Source organism: Nuphar pumila, chromosome 5 (assembly GCF_984573655.1).
Source record: "Nuphar pumila chromosome 5, dmNupPumi1.hap1.1, whole genome shotgun sequence".
NCBI lineage: Eukaryota > Viridiplantae > Streptophyta > Magnoliopsida > Nymphaeales > Nymphaeaceae > Nuphar > Nuphar pumila.
This window is the reverse complement of record NC_143253.1, coordinates 72,633,818-72,654,888: the sequence shown is the minus strand read 5'-3', so window position 1 is coordinate 72,654,888 and position 21,071 is coordinate 72,633,818. Positions and strand designations below refer to the sequence as shown.

General features: G+C 39.1%; 1 protein-coding gene across 1 annotated transcript; it reads left to right on the top strand.

Annotated features, from left to right (window-relative positions):
* Positions 1-1,863: 1,863 nt before the first annotated feature.
* LOC149837760 (uncharacterized) lies at positions 1,864-20,838 on the top strand. Its single transcript, XM_090007491.1, has 2 exons — positions 1,864-2,214; positions 20,180-20,838. Exons 1-2 carry the CDS (start codon positions 1,875-1,877, stop codon positions 20,743-20,745), a joined length of 906 nt encoding a protein of 301 aa, XP_089863617.1. The 5' UTR covers positions 1,864-1,874; the 3' UTR covers positions 20,746-20,838.
* Positions 20,839-21,071: the final 233 nt, after the last annotated feature.

Sequence of the window (21,071 nt, the reverse complement as noted above, 5' to 3'; positions counted from 1 at the left end):
TGAGCAGTGACAAGATGATCATAGGCAGAGTCTCACCGCCTCCGAGATATGCATACTTAAGTGAATCCGATAAGGGTTTCAGCTCAAGTTTCGGAGGAGACTCTATCGAGGAATTGGCGAGGGTCTCCGCAAGTGGTGGGAGAGGCTCAATGCCAGCTCTCCAAGGAGGTAACTCTGACGAAACTCTAGACACATCTACACTAACTATACAACTATTCTTCTCTATATGGTACAAATCTAAAGAATCCTTTATAATGTATAATTCTAGTTGTTCTTCCACTAAATCCTGTGCAATATTTATCTGGAAGCAGTCCATATCTCCCGCTGGACCCATCGCGGCATTGAAAATGTTCAACTTGACTTTTCTGTTGCCGAATGATAAATCCATGGCTCCAGTTCTACAATTTATACATGCATTGACAGTGGCCAAGAATGGTATGCCTAAAATGATCGGAGTCTGGTGCTGGCTATCCACTCCTTCCATATCGAGGATGATGAAATCAACTGAGAAATAGAAATCATCCACCTTAACTAGCACGTCTTCCAAGACACCTCTCGGTACCTTGATAGAACGATCTGCTAGCTGAAGTGTAATAGGAGTCGATCTCATCTCTCCTAGCCTGACAAAATCATCGATATATCCGGGTAGAATGTTCACACTTGCACCAAGATGGAGCAAAGCGCATTCTATCCGAATGTTCTCTATGATACAAGCAATGATAGGGGCTCCAAGGTCCTTGAGCTTTGGTGGTGTCTAATGCTGAATCACTGAACTCACCTGCTTAGTCAGATGGACCCTATTAGGAACTTTTACTCCAAATTTTCTCTTTTGTGTACACAATTTCTTCAAAAACTTGGCATATGCCGGCACTTGCTAGATAGCATCGAGCAAAGGCAGGTTGATTTGCACATGCTTGAAGATGTCAAGCATGTCCTGGATCTTCATGCCTTGCTTACCTCTAAATCCGGAAGACTCTAATGCTTTGGGATAGGGTGGTTTGGGGATATACATCAGGGGGTCCTCATCTTTGTGAGAAGGCTCACTCCTATCCTTCTTATGAACTGGGGTGGGGGATAATGATGATGGTGATGGTGACTGAGCCGAAGAAGAAAATGGAATACTGGCATCTGGCTCATCAGTCCTCTCTCTACTCTCTCTGCTATCTCTACTCTCTTTATCCTCAACGTGATACTCACGTCCACTCCTCAGGGCCATAACAAATTTGGCCTGTTGCTGTGACTCAGTATGGTACAGGCCTTCAGTCATCTGGTCCTTGCTTTTCGGGTTCATGGCAGCTTTTGCATCCAAACCCAAGTCAGAATCCAAGAAAAATCTGGATCTGAATACATGGGGGGCGTTTGTCTACCACAAAAGGAGGCTCCGCATGCAATCAACGCATAGCCTTCTTTCATAGTAACAAAATCGGACCACAAAGCGATTCCATGGAAAGAGGATGTCTTGTTGATTTTTCCCGCATGGAAAAGAGAGTGCTCTTTTGCGTTGCCACAGTGGGGCCCACCCAAATGCTTCGTTATTCGTGCAATTCCGGGGAAACCTCAATGTTTCGGTGGCACACAAACACCCCATGAATGTTGGATTTCAAGCAACTCGGATTTGGATTCGTTTTTGGCTGATCCTCATCCGACTCCGAAATCCAATGAGGTTACGTCTGATTAAGTCGGACTTGGTAACGCCCAGATCCGATCCGATAGAGTCCGACCCGTTTGCATCTACCCGCATGGTGGTACCCGATTCGAATCCAAACGACCGAAAGCGATTTGTCCACGCGGGAAATCTCGAACCGGTCCGAGTCGATATTCTCCTACAAAACCAGGACACCTCTCATCCTGGGCGTCACCGAGGAGGAGGAAGAATGGAGACGGCTAGAGATACTCGCCGGAGGCGAATCGTCGACAGGGGCTCGGATCGGATCGCGTTTATCACCGGCCAGATCCCCTCCATCCCCGCCACGGCGGAGCCACCGCCACCACCACCACCACCAACACCAACAACGGGAACAGCAGTACCACCGCCACCGCCACCACCACCACCACCATCGGTTCTTCCAACACCAACATGGGAAACGATATCAATATCTCCACCATCGTCGATACCGCCGACACCAACATGGGAAACAATCACAAAATCGACACCACTGTCGATTCCGGCCGTTCCCCAAGAGCCACGACTCCGTTCCAAGCATGGAGACATCGGTATGCTTGTTTATTAATGAAAAAAAGCACCATGTGATTCGTGTGTTTTCTCCCTCAAAATGTGATCTTTTTGTATGGTTGGCGGTTGATTGATTTTTGTTGGATTTTACTTATTTTTTTATGAATTTTGATGAGAAAGTTATGTGATTGAAAATGTAGTTCTTTGTGCTTGATTTTCGACGAGAAGGATGGGTCTATATACCATGAGATTCACGGCTTCTGATTTCCTCTTTTTTCTTCGATTTGTTCATTTTATATGATTTGGTATTAGTTGCTCCTACTTTTTGTTTGATTTTTTGTATTTATTCTGATACCAAAGCAATAGGATGAAATTTTGGCTTTTTCCGTTTTCGCTTCAATGAGAAACAAAAGTTTAGTTCTAGAAGCGCTTTGATTCATCAGTTTTGTTTTTCTTTTATTGATTAAATCTTCCAAATGTTAGCTTTTTTTATAACATTGGCGGTGGGTTGGCCATATAATTGCTCTTCTTTTTTTCAGAATTATTTTTGTAACGACCTGTACGAGAAGTTTTCATTTCTTATTCTCTTGTTTTTTGCAATGAAAAGATTAGTTTTGAATGTTAGCGTTGGTATTTTCCTTCTTGTTGTGGGTAGTTAAACTCTTCAAGGTTTCCCGTTATATGATTGGTGGCAGGCATCATTTCTATTGTTCTTTGACAGGCTTTCTGTGTTTTTGATGTAGAGCAAGGGAGAAGTAGACTTAAGGTCTGTTTTGTGAATTGTACAATGATGAAGGATGCAAAACATGTTATGTGTGTGTTTCTTTCTCGTGGCTTTTGGTGTTTTTTTTTGCAGTTGATGTTAACATCTTTTTATATGTCTAGTTAACTCATTACTTTTGAATCTGAGATGGGGATTAAAACTGTAAACTTTCTTAACTTTGTTGGTCATGTTTAAGGGATTTCGCTGGCAATCTTGCAAGAAATCATTTATTTGATAGTTGATTTTTTTTTCTTACATCTTAAGCTACGTTTTTATGTAATGGGAAACAATGTGCGTGTGGTTTAGACATGCTCGCTGCTGAAGAGTTGATACATGTGCCTTATGTCTAATGAGTTCTTTCAATATGATGCTAAGCATTGTCATGTTATGGCTTTTTGATATTCAAGATATTGGTTGAAAGTATGTTACGTGGACATTTACTACCAGCCAACAGTATCCTTGCCTAACACTTGCAACATGACACTGACACTGTTGGACACTAGTTTTTGCTTCATTGGGTGTTGAAGTATTCTTAGGCTATCAAATTTTTGCTCTAAACATGTTTTCTTATGTTGATTTTATTAATTTTGTTTGAAAATTACAAGCATCTTGCTGACTTCATTATGAACACCATCACTTATTGGCTTGTTTGAATCATCAAAAAAAGAATTATGGATTGCTCAAATGCTACAGGATAAAACACTAGTATTTTATTTATGTGTTGTCTCATACACTAAATTACCAGTTTGACACCCACTTTCTTTGTAGTTCAGTATTCAAATATGTTCTACAATCTTTAATTATAGTTTAAAGTTCAAACATGTCTTGATTATGTCCCCCCACATGCACGTGCCTGCACACACACAAGCACACATGCACATATCTCTGTATCTAGCCTTTTAGGCCTTGACGTGACCAAAACTCTATGCCCATGCCCAATACTAACATACATTATCCATGTTTAGGTAATATTCAAATGGATAGGAACTGAACATTGATGTTGTTTCTGAAAGGATTGATAGTATTGAGACCAAGGTTGTTAAGTGTCTTGCTATATAATATATCACAAAAACTATAAGAACAAATATTATAGACCTAAAAAATATAAATATAATTAAAAATATGAAAATGGTGAAATAAATATTTAAAAAGTATTTGATAAATAAAAATTGGGATGTCATTGAAGCTGGATAAATGATTGAGATATCATTGTAGAATCCTCCCCTTACATTTTATGAAATTTAGATGACTAATATTGCAAAAACATACTGAATGCATTAACTGGGAAAAACTGTCATGAAATACAAGAAATAATAATAGAATGCCACTTATGGGCTTTACAAACACACAAAAAGTGTGTAAAAACAAGGACCACTTATGTGTCAAGTACAAGCACACAAGCATAAACCCAAAAATGGGTATGAGACCAGGTAAAAAATATAAAACTTGCTATTGAGAGAGTGCTTTAAACAAGCATGGCATTTACAAAGGGGTTCAACCCAGAGCTACTGGAAGCTTCTTAGGTAGGCGGGAAGCTCGCTTCTTGGAAACTCGCTTCGGAAGCACGATACTCCTCGCTTTCGAAACTTCATGGGAAGCTCAATTCCCCCATGCTTCTTCTATGCTTCTCATACACATGGTCTATGCATACTATATACTTTTCTCACGTTTCTTTTCATCTTTTTCATGTATTTTCTCTCGCGCTTTCACTCACTTTCCATGTACTTTCTTTAAAATGGTAACCATCATTGTTAGATTTTAACAAAAATTTAACTCTTTTACAGAAAAATCATGAAATATAAGAATGATCAATTTTATTTTAGTTTTTATTTGTTTCTTGTTTGATTCCATATTGCTTCATTTTTTATTTATATTTCGCTTTTAAATTGAAACTTCGCTTCCCGCTTCGTATAAATTTTAAAATGCATCTCTTCTCGCTTCCGCTTTCTATATCGTTTCTCGCTTTCGCTTCTTAGTTTGGCAACTTTGGTTCAACCCCTATATATACACAACACCAACACATAAAGCCCTAGGACCATCCTCAACGGTTAGAAATAGAGGCAATAGTAACACCATGTCGTATCGTATCGTAAACATATCATAAATTTTTAATAAAAAATTAAAAAAATCAAGAAATCAAGAATTCAAAAAATCAAGAAAATTTTTTAAAAAATAAAAAAATTAGTAAAAATTCTAAAAAAACATATCATATCAAATAATGATAAATTGCACAAAATACAACCATGACATCACATATGAATAATTTATGTCTCTATGAGCTGCAGAAGACATCATCAAACATCAACTATCTCACAAGAACAATGCAAAATATTAAATATTTTGCAATTTAGAACATACCACAAAACTCATACTTTCATGCTACATAAACAAAAATATTATGACAATAGTTGCACTTGATTTTCAATCGGTTTTCGCTCATTACTTGAGTGCTCCATTGCTATGCTAGATCATCTGATGCCATCTTTGTTGGAGTGTGAAGCCTGATTTTTACCTTGATATAAATATTTAATTTTCACGGTAAGTTGGCGGTGGGTTGTAGTGGGGCAGCGCCCCCGAGGCAATTTTTTTTGGAGAGTAGCTTTGTAATTTTACTTATAATAAAGATTTTTTTACCTTAACTCATTTTTTTGAGTGAAAAAAATGGTGGAAATACAATTTTTTTTATCTTAAATCACTTCTTTGGGTGAAAAATCAGTGGAAATGCACGGCTAATGGCCTCTAGACAAATGGAGAAGTTGGAACTCAAAAGGTATTTAAAACCCAAAATAAAAAAAAAATTGCCTTTTTAAAGTGCGTTGAAGGTGTATCTTATGGTACGCTCGATATGATACAATATGATACAACACGATATAGGAGTGTATCATCAATACACCTGATACAGGTATGAGACACACTTGTATCGCGATACGAGTGTGTATCGTATCGTAAACCCCAAAAGTAGATATATATCGTACTCTATCGTACCATACGAACAATCTTGGTCCTAACGACACTATGAAATAAAGACAATAATATCCTTTAGCTAAAGGACATTATGTAAAAACACAAAATAAAAAAATAAAAATAAAGGACAAATGTGCCTTCTAATGGGCACAACCTATTACAAGTAGTGAAAAGACTAAAATACCCCTGATAGGTATTACCTATTACAATATTATAAATACAGTTATATATACATAATAGTATGAATATGAATATGTATATATATATATATATACATAATAAGTATATATATATTAACACTCTCCCTCAAACTTACATTATAATAACCAAAAGTTTGTCAAGCAAAATATTTTTAGAGAAGGAAGTGCTTTGGTGAAGAAATCAGTCACTTGAAATTTTGATGCTATATATGGCAAGGTAATAGACTTGTTCATAAATTCTTCATAAACATAGTGGCAATCCATCTCGATGTGCTTAGTATGCTCATGAAATGTGTGATTACAGGCGATGCATATAACACTTTTGTTGTCACAGCGTAACCTTGATGGAGATTGTATATAAATTCTCATGTCTTCTAGCAATCTTTTCATCCACACAAGTTCGGATGTCGTGGTAGACATGACACGATACTCAACCTCAGTTGATGATAACGAGACCTTTTGTTGCATTTTGCATTTTCAGGATACTAATGAATCACCTACAAAAACACAAAAACCCATAGTGTCATTGGGATCTCCTCCCCTAGAATACACAATTAAATCAAGAAAAGAAGAAGACAATAAGAGTCCTTTAGAAACAAAATTCTTTAAATATTGAACAATCCTCATAACAACACTCATATGCACAGAGGTATGAGAGTATTGGAACTGGCTCGTTGTGTGAATCACATGAGAAATGTCAAGTTTGGTAATAGTTAAATAAGTCAAGACACCAATCATCTAACGATATGGAATGAGATCATCTAATGGTGTTCCATTATTTATCTTCATCTTAGCTTTGTTTACTTCAGGAGTGTCCACCCTTTTCTCATCAGTGACTCCAGACCTCTCGATTATCTTAATAGTAAACTTAGATTGAATCAGTAAATAATTTACTTCAATCCCCAAGAAAATCTAAGAAATCCTAAGTCAATCATTTCAAAACTATGTTTAAGAACATGATTAATATAATTTACTTCTTGTTTGTCTCCTCCAGTTATGATCATGTCATCAACATAGAGAAGTAAGATGACTATATCTGCATCAGACTTCTTAATAAATAAAGTAGTGTCAATATAACATGAAATATAATTCTAGAAATGAGTAATCATTTTCTTCCTTAGACATATTTATATCAAAGAAACTTTCTTGTTCTATAAAGGTAACATTTCTTGAAATATAAAGTTTGTTATGTTTAAAATCATAGCATATAAATCCTTTTTGGCTTTCTCCATAACCAAAAAAAGCACAAGGGATGACTCTTGAAGAAAGTTTGTCATTTTTATTTGTAAGGACAAAACATTTGCATCCAAAAGTTCTTAATCTAAAGTAACCAGGGGTAGTTTTATGAATTTTTTCATAAGGAGAAATATTTTGAAGTTTGGTTGAAGGGAGTCTATTTACGAGGTATACAAAAGTAAGTGTAACTTAAACCCAGAAGTGTTCTGGAACATGTTTAGAAATAAGCAAGGTTCTAGTGGTTTATATTATATGCCTATGTTTCCTTTCAGCCAAACCATTTTGTTGAGGTGTATTTGCACACAATCTTTGATGTAAAATATCATGATTTTCAAAATAATTTTTAAAGTCATTTGACATAAATTCTCCCTCTAAATCCGAACGAAAGATAGATCCAAGTGAAATAAGAATAGTCATCTATAAAACTCACATAGTAAGTATATCCACCTTTTTAAGTAGTAGAAGTGATGCAGGGAGGGCACGATGAAGCCTTCACGGTATTTTGAATCTGATGTGTCTGCTCTTTGCTGTCATGTGAGAATCCCCAAACAACCACGTTAAGGGACTGTCACTGGGCAGACTTACCAACTGATGCTGTGTGTAAGGTTGGCTGCAATGCTCCTGTTTGCTGAGATGGTTGGCACGCTGCTCATGAATGTACGATGTGCAGTGATAAGAGGAAAACAGCCACCCAAAACGTGGTGCTGTATTGTTTCTTTTTTTATTTTCAATGGAACTTCCACTAAACAACGCTGAATAATTGGTAATGCAAGAATTGACAAGGCGTGAAAAGCAACAACGAAAGCAACAGAAAAAAAGGAATAATCAAAGGCAAAAGTCTGTTGGAAAAGGAACAAAAGAGAAACCAACGAAAGTCAAAGTTGCTGCGATTTTTCTATTCTCTGTTTTGCGCATGCAACCCTAGAAGGGCTTTTAAAGGCTTTGGCTGGATCCGGGTATCAGGTCCGGCCTTGGACCCGATACCACTCCGGTGTGCTGCTGGATCTGGAGCCGTCCGTCCCGTACCCTTTGTGCTCGTCTGGATTTGGTACGCAGCGAGACCTCTTCCCCATGTCTGGGAACCAATATCTGGGTTGGATCCGCTGCCTGGGTCCGATCCCCAGAGTGTAAATTCGGGCCCCTGCTTGGGTCACGCTGTATGGATCCGGGTTCATCTTGCTCTGCATCATTCTCACCTGGTTGGGAAGAAGTCGGCTTTGACGACTTGTTGTCCTCGCAATAAGCATTTAGATCATACACATTAAATGTCAGAGAACGATGCCAATTTCCGGGCAGCTCAAGGAGGAAAGATTGGTCTACTAAGCCCGTGAGCCAGGGAAACCTGGTCTCCTTGGTGGGAAGAAGAACTATCTTATGACCCTCAAAGACAAATGTGTACATGTTCCTACGGCCATCATGGATGGTCTTACGGTCAAACTGCCAGGGGCGTCCCAAACGGATGTGAAACACACTCATAGGGGCCACATCACACTACACTTCATCGTCGTAATGCTCGCCCATGGAGAATCGAACTAGGCAACGCAGGGTGATGGGTACCTTGTTCCCTTTCTTGAACCATGCCATTTTATAAGGTTGAGACAATTTTTCCGTTTTCAAGTTCAAGGTGGACACGATACTCTCGGACACCATATTCTCACATGCTCTGGTATCAATGATAACATCACATGTGTGCGCCCTTCATAGTTGCATCAAGTTCTAAAAATATTATTCCGTAACCATTTTTTCGGGGTCGACTCTCGGGATGTGGTCAAAACATGACGGATGGTTAACAAATTTTCAAGGCTGCCATCGAACTCTACGACTTTCATCTCTTCATTTTCCTCAACAGGCGACACACCCTCATTATCACTATCGAACGATGACTCAATAATGCCCTCTGCTAGATGGGTGTTCTTACTCATGGTGGGACACTTGGACGCAATATGACCTAACTCTTGACACCTAAAACATTGAATGGCAGACTCAATGGGCTTACCTTTGGATTTGGTATGGTACGCGGGTCCGGACTGATCGGGTTTGCTAGGGTCGACTCCAAGGGTGGACTTTGAGTCCTCTTTCCTAGGGGAGCTCGCTCCCCTGGTTGGGAAACTTGACTTGGGTTGACTGGACTGATCACTACGGGATGTCCTATATTCCTGCCTTCTTTTCAGTTTCTCCTCCACATTCATGACATAATTACTTGCCTGATCCAATGACTCAACTGCGATACAACTGAAGTCGTCAGAAATAGCAGGACGGAGACCAAAAATATATCTCGTGACCTGCTGGCGGGTGGTCTCCTCCATCTGCACTCGTAGGGAAAGACGATGAAACTCAGCAGTGTAATCCGCCACAGTATTGGTGCCTTGACGCAAGGTCAGGTACTCTCTCGGCGTGATTTGACAGCACGAACTTACACTGCATCAACTGCTGCATCTCTTCCAAGTCTGTACGCGCTCTAATCCCTGCCGCTCCCTCGGCCTTTGCAGCTCAACCCACCATGTCTGTGCTAGGCCTCTCAATTGAGTAGAGGCTAGAAAGACACGACGGTGCTCGGCGATATCATGGTAGTCGAAGAAGAACTGAACGACATATGACCAATCGAAGAACTGCTCCGCATTGAACCGACCTGCGAACTCTGGAAGCTCCAACTTCACCCCATACGTGGAGGGGTGCTATGGTGCTCTCTGTTGTCGGGCCTCCACCCTTCCTGTAGGATGCGCGTTCCAGAAGGTGTCATCATCCCACACTGCTTCATCTCCGTGGTCCTGTTCGCCTGGCTGCTGGGGTTGACGAATTCCGACGACTTGTTGTCGGCGCTCTGGTCGCGCCGGTCCCTGCTGAATCTGCCTCGGTCTTGCTGGCTCATGGGCGGGCGCCATCTGTGGCCGACGTTGTGGCACCAGTATGACAGGAGGTCCAAAGTAAGGGGGATGGGGCTGCCGGGTCTCGGGCTCTGGGTGGGTAGGAACGAGATGGTACAAGTCTGGGTTATGGGTTGGATTAGGGTAGGGGCAGTGGATTGGGTTTGGTACGGGATTTTGGATCTGGGTTGGGTCAAAGGCTTGAGCCTGGTAAGGGTACTGGGTTTGGGTAGTGTAGTACTAGGATGAATTACCCGATTGGATCTGGATCGACTTTAATCCTAAGCTACGCGTCCGACCGAGATATGGATAGGTCGGATCGGGGATCGAGTTGTGGTGGTAAAAAGCCTGGTTTGAACACGATCCACGATCTAGATGAGTATGGGTCTGGTCCTGACCCGGCTCAAATCCAAACTGAAGCTCCGTTCGGGCCCGATATGGGTTTGGGTCGGTAAAGGGTCCATTTTGAGGTTCAAAATTAATGGGTTGGGTTAGGTTCGGGGCGACCCGCGAACCAAACCCAACTGGGTAAGTCGGGTTAGAGGTTTTGACACTCGGACCCGCTCCCAGGGACCCAAAGGGTGGTCCCCGAAACCCAGGCCCAGGTCCGGTATTCGCGAACTCGGGTCTGGACCCTCTCGGGTCCTGATCCATTGATTTGTTGCTTTCTTGCTCCCACACACCGAATCATAAAAAACAATCGCTTTCCCGGGTCGGGTCGACACCCCTGGATCAGCAGCCCGACCCAGTGTGATGCTCGGACCCTGCTGGCACGATCCAATCAGAGGTGCCGTCCCAGTGGCTCGTGGCCATGAGCCCTGACCCTCGACAGGACCCAGCGTGAAGCTGGGGTCCTGCAGGGCAGGTCCGGCCAGCGGTGCAGCCGCTGGAGCCTGCTGCAGTGAAAGGGGTAAACCTGAGGGAGGCGGCATACCTGCATGGATCCTCTAGTTCGTCTGGAGCGGAGGAGGCAGATCGGATTGGGGAGGGAGAGCCGAATTTGGATCTTTGTCTTGTACAGGCTGAATGTGCATCGGCTGATCTGGGTCGACTGCCGCAACTTCAATGAGGACGACAACATCGTCGGCCACTCCCGAACCCCTTTGACGTGTAGTCACCATGTGCGGCTCCATCCGCGACTCGATGACCACGATCCGAGTTTCGACCCCATCGAGTCGTTTCGACATGCTGGCCACGTCCCGGCTGACACGCAACAGATTTTCGTCCATTCGAGTCATCATCTCCATCATATGCGACATTTGACCGTCGCTGCCGGTGTCCTCCTGCTCCCTTCCCTTCGCCAGATCGTTTCTCACGTTTGGTGGCATGCTCTGATACCATTTGATGCAGGGAGGGAACGATGAAGCCTTCACGGTATTTTGAATTTGATGTGGCTGCCCTTTGCTGTCACGTGAGAATCCCCAAACAACCACATTAAGGGACTGTCACTGGGCAGACCTACCAACTGATGCTGTGTGGAAGGTCGGCTGCAATGCTCCTGTTTGCTGAGATGGTCGGCACGCTGCTCACGAACGTACGATGGATAAGAGGAAAACAGCCACCCAAAACGTGGTGCTGTATTGTTTCTTTTTTTATTTTCAATGAAACTTCCACTAAATAATGATGAATAATTGGAAATACAAGAACTGACAGGGCGTGAAAAGCAACAACGAAAGCAACAAAAAAAGGAATAATCAAAGGCAAAAGTTTGCTGGAAAAGGAACAAAAGAGAAAACAACGAAAGGCAAAGCTGCTGCGATTTTTCTATTCTCTATTCTGTGCACGCAACCCTAGAGGGGTTTTTAAAGGCTTTGGCTGGATCCGAGTATCGGGTCTGGCCTCGGACCCGATACCACTCCAGTGTGCTGCTGGATTTGGAGCCGTCCGTCCCGTACCCTCTGTGCTCGTCTCGAATTGGTACGCAGCGAGACCTCTTCCCCATGTCTGGGAACCAATATCTGGGTTGGATCCGCTGCCTGGGTCCGATCACCAGAGTGTAAATCCGGGCCCTTGCTTGGGTCACGCTGTATGGACCCGGTTCATCTTGCTCTGCATCAAGAAGTAGGACCTTATACATCAGGGTGTATTAATTCAAGAGGTTTGGAAGCAAAATAAGTTCTCCCTTGATAAGGAACGACTTTAATTTTTCTAAGAATACAGTCTCTATATTGAAGATTTTCATTACAAAATTTTCTCAAATGAGATACATTGGATAACTTAGAAATACTAGGATGTCCTAGTCTTTGGTGCCACAAAAAAATATCCAATTTTTATACATTGAGACAAAAAGTATCTTTATGAATGAGCAACCGATCGATGTAATAAAGATCTCCTCTATACCCTTCCCCAATTTGCTTCCTAGATTGAAGATCATGTATTAAACACCGGTCATATGTTAAGGCAATATTACAACCATGATCGGTTATTTGAAAGAAGATTTAAATTAAGTTTTGGAACAATTCTGACTTTTGGAATTAAAAGGGTTGAAGAATTTTTAAAATCTCCAATTCTTTTAATATCAAGAGAGGAACCATCAACGGTAAACACATTAGATCTACTTGAATTAATACCACAATTGGAGAGCACAAAACTATTAGGGGTCATATAGAAATAGACCCTAGAATCTAAGAGTCAATAAATCTTACCGGGAGGTAAGGAAGAGGAAACTACCACACTGATTATAGAGGATAAGCGTTTTGAGGAGTGGTTGTAAGAGTTGAAAGCATGTCTTTCTACAAATTGGGACAAAGACATGCTTCCAACAGATTTTTGATCTCTATTGGTTTCCGCATTGTCCTCCTTAGAAGCCTCTAGAGCAGCTACTCCTCGTCCTTTCCTTTGAATTCAGGGCAATATGGCTTGATGTGCCCCGGTTCTCCACAATTATGACAAATGATTTTCTTTCTCCCATCATTGTTGCATGGACTCCCAAAGTTATTTTTAAAACAGTGAGGAGGCTTGTAGAAATGAGTGTTAGCACCGGGTCTAGAGACCGCTAACACTTTGTCTTTGGACTCCTTAGATTCGGTCATGGTTTTTAGCCACGTTTTTTCCATGCACATTTGAGCCAAAATCTCGTGTATAGGAGGTGGCTCATCTTTCTTACCGTGAATGATATTACTTCGAACTTGTTCAAATTTTGGTATTAGACCTCTCATAAATTGAAAAAAATTGTTCACCAAGAATTTGATTTTTCCTAAGGCGAGCATCGTTAGGGGTATACCAAATAGCCTTCATTATTGGCCATTTGGTCTCACAACCTCTTGAGAGTTTCATAATACCCTCTAACTCTTTTTCACCTTGTTTGTAATTGTTAATCTCGTCTTGTAATTCTCATTTATGGGCAACATCATTTTTCGTGTAGGTTTGTTTGATTAAAACCCACGCTTCATCGGCCTTTTTAAACTCTAAAATATTTTCACAAGGTTCTTCACACATACTTCCCATAAATAGGGGACAAAACCATTCTTTAAAGACTTTTTTGTATTCCAAAAGAGTCTTCTCTCTCTCTTATTTTCTTTAAGAGTTTCTTTACTTTGTCTTCCTCACAAATAGATTTAGTGAGAATAGGTTGAGGTTCCCGTAAGGAACAATCAACATATTCTTATAAATCCTTACCAATGAAGATTTTTTTAATAGTGGTGATCCACATATTATAGTTTTTCCTATCAAATTTAACAAGAACAACCTTAATCACTTTCTTTTCGACCATTGAACCAAGAAAGAGAGAGAGAGAAGACAAGATGTACAAATAGAGGAGGAAGAAAGAAGTGTTGATGCACATTTTCAAATTAATGAAGTTAACGATCACTCGTTCCTCTTTCACGTATCCTTAATGAGCGCTCATTCACCTCAAATATATCATATGCTCTAATACCATGTCATGAAATACAATAAATAATAATAGAATGCCACTTATGGGCTTTATAAATACAAAAAAAAAAATGTAAAAGCAAGGACCACTTATGGGTCAAGTACAAGCATGCAAGCATAAAACTTGTTATTGAGAGAGTGCTTAGGATAAGCATAGAGTCGTTGAGGAGGTCCCAACGACTCTGAAATAAAGACAATAATGTTCTTTAGCTAAACATTGTATAAAACACAAAAAATAAAAATAAAGGACAAATATGCCCCTAATGGGCATAACCAATTACAAGTAGAAAAGGACTAAAATACCCCTAATAGGTATTACCTATTACAACATTATAAATACAATTATATATACATGTTAATATAAATATGTATATATATGTATACACAATAAGTATATATATATATATATATATATATATATATATATATATACTTATATACTCTTTAACAAAAACATCTGAACGTGTTGTGTCATGGTCCTCATGGATCATAAACCACATCAAACTAATGATGAACAAGTTTAAGAACTTAAAGAAGTTACGAGGTCTCTATAGCGATCATTTTCACAAAAAATGAAACATTATTCTCCTCTTTTCCAATTCTTGAAGAACACTACTATGTGTGAAAATGAGCCTTGGGGTAGTACAACTTGTATTAATGGCCCTAATAGAAGAAAATGTTCTAGCTGAAAGTAACCAGAGTGTTAGAAAGATGAAAAAAAAGAACAAAGACATGGTTGTATCATATCGCAATGTGACACAATATAGATCAATGTTGTATGTATTGTATCGTAACCCGTATCGGTCATGCCCAAAATAAGATACCTATCGTAAAAAATCATAAATTTTGAAAAAAAAAACAAAAATTCTAAAAAAAAATCGTAACAAATCTGAAAAAATTAGCAAAAAATCTAAATAAATCATAACACAAAACAATGATGAAATGCACAAAATGCAACCATAAAATCACATGTGAAGCATTTATGCCTCTATGAGCTACATAACACACCATCAATCATCAAATCTCACAAGAACAATGCAAAATAGTAATAGCTTCAATTAAGAACATGCCATAAGGCTCATCAAAAAACAAAAAAAGCCAAATTTATGAACACTTAACAGTTATAAATTACAATACATAACCAAGTTTTTAAGAAGTATATCATCAAACATCATCATCATTATCTTCTTCTTTTTCTCCTCCTTTGACAATCAAATCATCTCCAATATTTGTGGGGTCTTCATCATCTATGCCCTGAGCTCCCTTCAAGTTTATCCATTGAGTGCCCTCTTCATTCAGGAGGTCTGCTTCTTCTTAAACCTATTCATCCAATACATTGAAGTTCTCTAAATTGATGTGATCAAATTGTTCTTTGTGCCTCTTCGAACAACTTTTGTATTTGCCTAAAAAGATAACATGAAAATTTAAAATTAGTTGAGTTTTGTACGCATAAAAAAACATTAAATAACACATGAGTAATAAACTTTGTAAATTTAAAATTACCTTTGCCTTACTCGTAGGTTATAGCGAACGTACACGAAGTCATTGAGCCTTTTGTGCTCTAATCTGTTTCTTCGCTTTGTATGAATTTGCGTAAAGACGCTCCAATTTATTTCGCATCCATCACTTCCAAACCTGGTCCACCACGTCTTGAAAAAATGAGAAACTAATAAATCAATAAGACAATAATTGATTGTATGATACAAATCATATAATCATACAAAATAATATAACTAAATAACAATATGAAATTAAAATTGAAATAAATAAATAAATTATTTGGGCGCATTATGGTATGGTTTTGTACTGCTACAAGTTTCCCAATATCATACACTACATTGTTGTAAATTTTTATTTCCTTATGAATCTGATCTTGAATGCCATAATCGGGGTTCAACCTTTCAATGCAATCCAAGAGACCCTCGTTGACTTCCCTGCCCATTTTAAATATAGGGGAGTATCTAAATGCAAGATTTAAATAATACGCTGTAGCATGAAGAGGTTGATGAAGCTGCCCAATCCACCTATGGTCAATGATGTTCCATATAGGCAAATACAAATTTGTCTTTCCATTTAAATGATCTCTAATTACCTCTTTTACTTTATCCATAGCCTCATAGAGATAACCCATAGTTGGTTTGTCTTCGAAGCACCTTCACCAAATGTATACTTATTCTCAATAACTTATCACATGAATCCCAAAATTTACTTCTAAATACACTATCTACAATTTCTATTGGCTATTTTTTTTGGAATGGTGATATGCATTTCACTCATCCGAAGAAAACATCTTTTTAAGTGCACTTCTATTCTTTACAAGACTGCACCTATGTCACAGGGACTCGGCCAACTGGGTGTTGCACCCGCGTCGACGCGATGCGGGTGCGCGTGCGACACCCGGTGCGGTCAACTTGACCCTGGCTGTGGACTTTATATATATATATATATATATATATATATATATATATATATATATATATATATATATATATATATATATATATATATATATATATTTGTTGTACCCCGCACTCAAGTTTTTTGAAAGTGGGTGCACCCGCACCCATGTGACATAGGACTGCACTGTCAAAAAATTTATAGCAAATCTAGTAACTGCGGTACAAATCAATTAGCGCCATTAGTATACTTCCTCATTAAGTTCAAAACCCATGCATGATTATAAATTAATTTTATAATTTCTTTGCATTATTCAACAATTCAACTGTATATCGTATCTCATCCATTGCTGCCAATGTCTTCAAGCACAAGGTCTATGTAATGGGCAGCACCTAGGTCCAAAAGAATGACCCACAATTTTTTGGTAGTTCTTTACCTGCTGCCCTATAATTCGTTGCATTGTCAGTAATCAATTATACAATGTTTTGAGGTTGAACCTCTTTCACGACCTGGTTAAAAAACCCTCAGCAATACATCTGTTGTCTTGGGCGTATCAGACAAATCAGTTGATTTTAAAAACATGGCTCCTTTGGGGCAATAAACAAGGAAATTTATCGAAGTCAGTAGACTTTTTGTCTGACGACCTATTTGCCAAGATGTTACACCGAGACTCTCTTCATGACTGCCTCAAGACTTCACTTCATTCACATTAGCATCTAAAATATTTCTTCTCAAAGCATAATATGAAGGCATCTTGTATCCGGTCCCAATACTGGCTATGGCATATGACATGACCTGAAAATGAAATAAATTTGCTGCATTAAAAGGAATGCATGCATCATAAAACCATCTCCCAACCGTGAGCGAATGTCGTGTTACACCCCAAGGGCTGTCCTAGGAGGAAAAAAACTCCTAATAGAGCCTCTAGCTCTACCTCCTATTGAAGAACTCTCCCATCCTCCTCTTCTTTTTGTGCCTGCGACACTACTACTACTAGCACCGGTCACACCTTTTCCCTTCGCTGTAGAACTTCCTACTTCTGATGTTATGCTAGAAACTATAGGATTAGAAATTGGAAGCTCATCTTCATCCTCCTAGGGTTGCACATACCCTATTTCTGCCTTATTCATCTTTTTTTTTTGTCTTTTTTCTCTCAAACCAATAAGTAATTACTAGCATTGTCATTTCACGGTATCAGGCAAAGTCCTTGACATGCAATCCACTACATTTAAATGTGTTCTAGCTAAATGATGCTTCAACCAAGAGATACCACCCAAATACACTATAATAATAGTTGCACTCGATTTTCACTCATTATTCGAGTGTCCCATTGCCATGCCGGATCAAAAATATAGTTTTTTTACCTTAATAAGAAGCAAAAAATATAGTTTTTTTACCTTAACCCACTTCCTTGAGTGGAAAAATGGTGAAACTGCATGCTTACTTGAACAAACTGCAAAAGTCCTATCTCTTGCTCATGGATCGGCCCCCAAATCGCTCTCACGAGTCTTAGGGTGCGTGGATACCTCTCTAATGACTTCTATTATAAATGAGAGAGTCGACCCTCAAGAGGTCTTTAAAAAATATGATTCAGCCCTGTTTTTAGTGCGCCTACGTTGTATTGTATGATACATATGATACACACTCGTATCACAATATGAGTGCATATTGTATCGATTTTCTTTATAATAACAATATGTATTGTACCATATCTTACGATACGGTAGATAGTGCACCGTGTGATACATAAGGGACAGCTACTTTACACTCTTGAAACTGGTTCCAAGTGTATGACATTCAACTTTTTTATCTTGAGTTTTGCACTTTAATTTATAGAATGATACATTATGACTTCTACAACTGTGGGAGAAATTGCATTACAAAGAATCAGGAATTGTTTGGATTGATTATCTGTTCCTATATATCCTGCCTAATGCATTGATACTAGGTTAGACTCACCCAACATCAAAAGGTATTTGATTTGAATTTTATCACAGTCGGCTCAATCTAATTTGAATCATAGACTTGGAAAACCCTGGCTGAAGCATCTGGTTTGTCTCCTTTTAGCTGTCCCCATCCTTTAACACCGCACCAAGTACAAAAGGAAGATAGACAAGATGTCTCAAATACTATTTGTTGCGGCAAACTTTTGGCTGGTGTTTGGAGAAAGATAAATGAGAGAAGAAGTGAAAGATTCAATATATCTACATGAAAAGGAGGAAAAAACAACTTACCAATGTCTCATGCTTCATTGTAGAAATGTTTTTTACTTTGTAAGCACTAGCATTCAACAACTTTGTTTGTGCATGGATTCACTGAATGTTTGCGTGTATAGGATACATTGTGAACTTCATGGCTGTTTTTTCTTATATATGAATGAATTTGTAACTTCACATGTAACTCTAGATACAAAAATTTTGAGCTTTACCTTAAAATCTAGGCTAATCATGTGCTTTTTGGAGTTTGCTGTCTTTGTGGTTTTGAGCATGCATGGTCAGTTATTCATGGTTTATAGAAGTCCTATCTCTTTGCATTATGCAAGCATGATTGCATGCAATTTTGAGCTTGAATCATGTGTTGAACTGTGGAGTCGTGATTAAGGAACAAAGATCATCACGGCACACAAAGCAGAGATATGGCTAAGCTCCAACTTACACCAGTGACCATTAAAGAACAAAGATTGTCATGCAACTCAGAGATATGACCAAGTTCCAACCTACATCATCAGGCACCACTTTAACCACCTTATAGTGAAGTGACCACAGACTCTAGTGACTTCGCAGGCTCTATATTTTCTAGCGTTTAAGGCCTGTTCTTACTGAACTTCTATGAAAGCAAGTATTGTAAATCTCAGTTCATATTGTAGAGAGCAATGCAGTTGTGTGATGGTCGTGTCAACAACTCTGCATGGCATAAGCTTATATGTTATGGCAGGCACAAGACTTGTCCTTCTGCATTATTGCTCACTTTCATAGAAAATGTTACTATAATCAACTTTCTAGGAGGTCGTCACGTGTGCAGAGTTGGGCACATGTTGATTATACTCTGGTTTGATTTATTTTCAGTCTTGGTCATAATGGTTCCTTGTCTGCAAATGTTTTGAGTCAATGTGGTATATACGGAAGGGTTTTACTGTTGGGTGCATGTCTTACTAACAAAATTTGAATTGCAATTTGAGGAGTCAGCAAGTCTTACAAGCTGTAGAATCTCAAGAATGATTTGAATTTTTACGCAATCTCATGAGTGGCTTGATTTTTTTCTTAATTACCTGTCATCATTTGTTTCTTCTAACCATTTTGACTTTTTAAATGACATACTGTCGATCCTGAATGCTAGGAAGCTGTTGACTAAGATCTCTTGCCGTAGATAGGATAGAGAGCAAGAAAGTTCTTATAAAGCATGTTTTTCTTGATATCATTCACATGCTGAAGAAAAGAAGTAAAAGTGAACTCACACTCTTACTGATTGTCGATCTGAACGCTTTGGGAAGGCTTTCTTTGGAAGGGCCTGTGTTTAAATTCCATTATCTATGTTACTTGGTGATAGTACCATCTTCTTTATTACATGTAGATTGAATTTGATCTACACTAGCTTCATTTCTTTGCCCCTTGGCATTTTTATCACTCGAGACAACTTGAACTGCCCTGCTTCATTTGGTGCACTGGTTGTGCCATTTTGGCATAATTTACTCATCACTTTGGTATTGCAGGTGCCAAGCATGATAACAATGAGACTCTTGGTGGATCTGTATCATTGAATCGTCAAGAAAAGAAAGAAGGCATCAGCAGTTCATTGGGTTCAGATTATAAAGCACGCTTGTTGGTCCCCGCTATTCACTACCTACATGGTCTTGCTTCTACAGTTCATGATCTTAAGATATTCACATCAAAACAAATCATTTCTGCCATTTCAGCTACTGAAAACATCCGTGCTGTATGTGCCACTATTATGGCTTTTTTGATCATCATTTCATATAATCGTGATGCCATAATTGCTGCCATCATAAGATGGTTGATCCCATTTCCAGTTTATATGATCTTGTTGACTGATGTAACCACTGTTCTTGGGCATGCGATCGCTAACCAATCCAAAAGCAGCACAGGTGAAGCAAAAACAAATGTTGGTGCTGACGAATATGCTTGGGCAGACCAACTAGAGAATGCCTTGGATGTGGGTTGGGTTTTGTATAAGGCAATCAGTGGTCTATTTATGGATTGCGGCATATATGCAGTTCTGATGGTATCTGGTCTTTCTTTTCTTCAGTATTGGTCATAGCATGTTAGAAATTTTCATGTAACTTGATATGTCTGACAGAGCTTATCTGCAATTGTTTTGTATTTGTTCATCAGAATAAACCACTCTCAGTAATGCTAAAGTTTTGCTTAATCTGATTCTCCATGAGTTTTATCCAATTATTAGTTTTCTTTTTTCACTCCACATAATACAGAGAATGGTTGTTTTGATGTGGCATTATTTCTTCCTTAGCACAGTTACAAATCTCGATATATTGCGATTTCTTGGCAAGGGAAAATCTCCTGATATATAAAAATTCCGAGGGGTATGCAGAAATGCTGCTAAAACGGAGTTGGTTTTGTTATAAG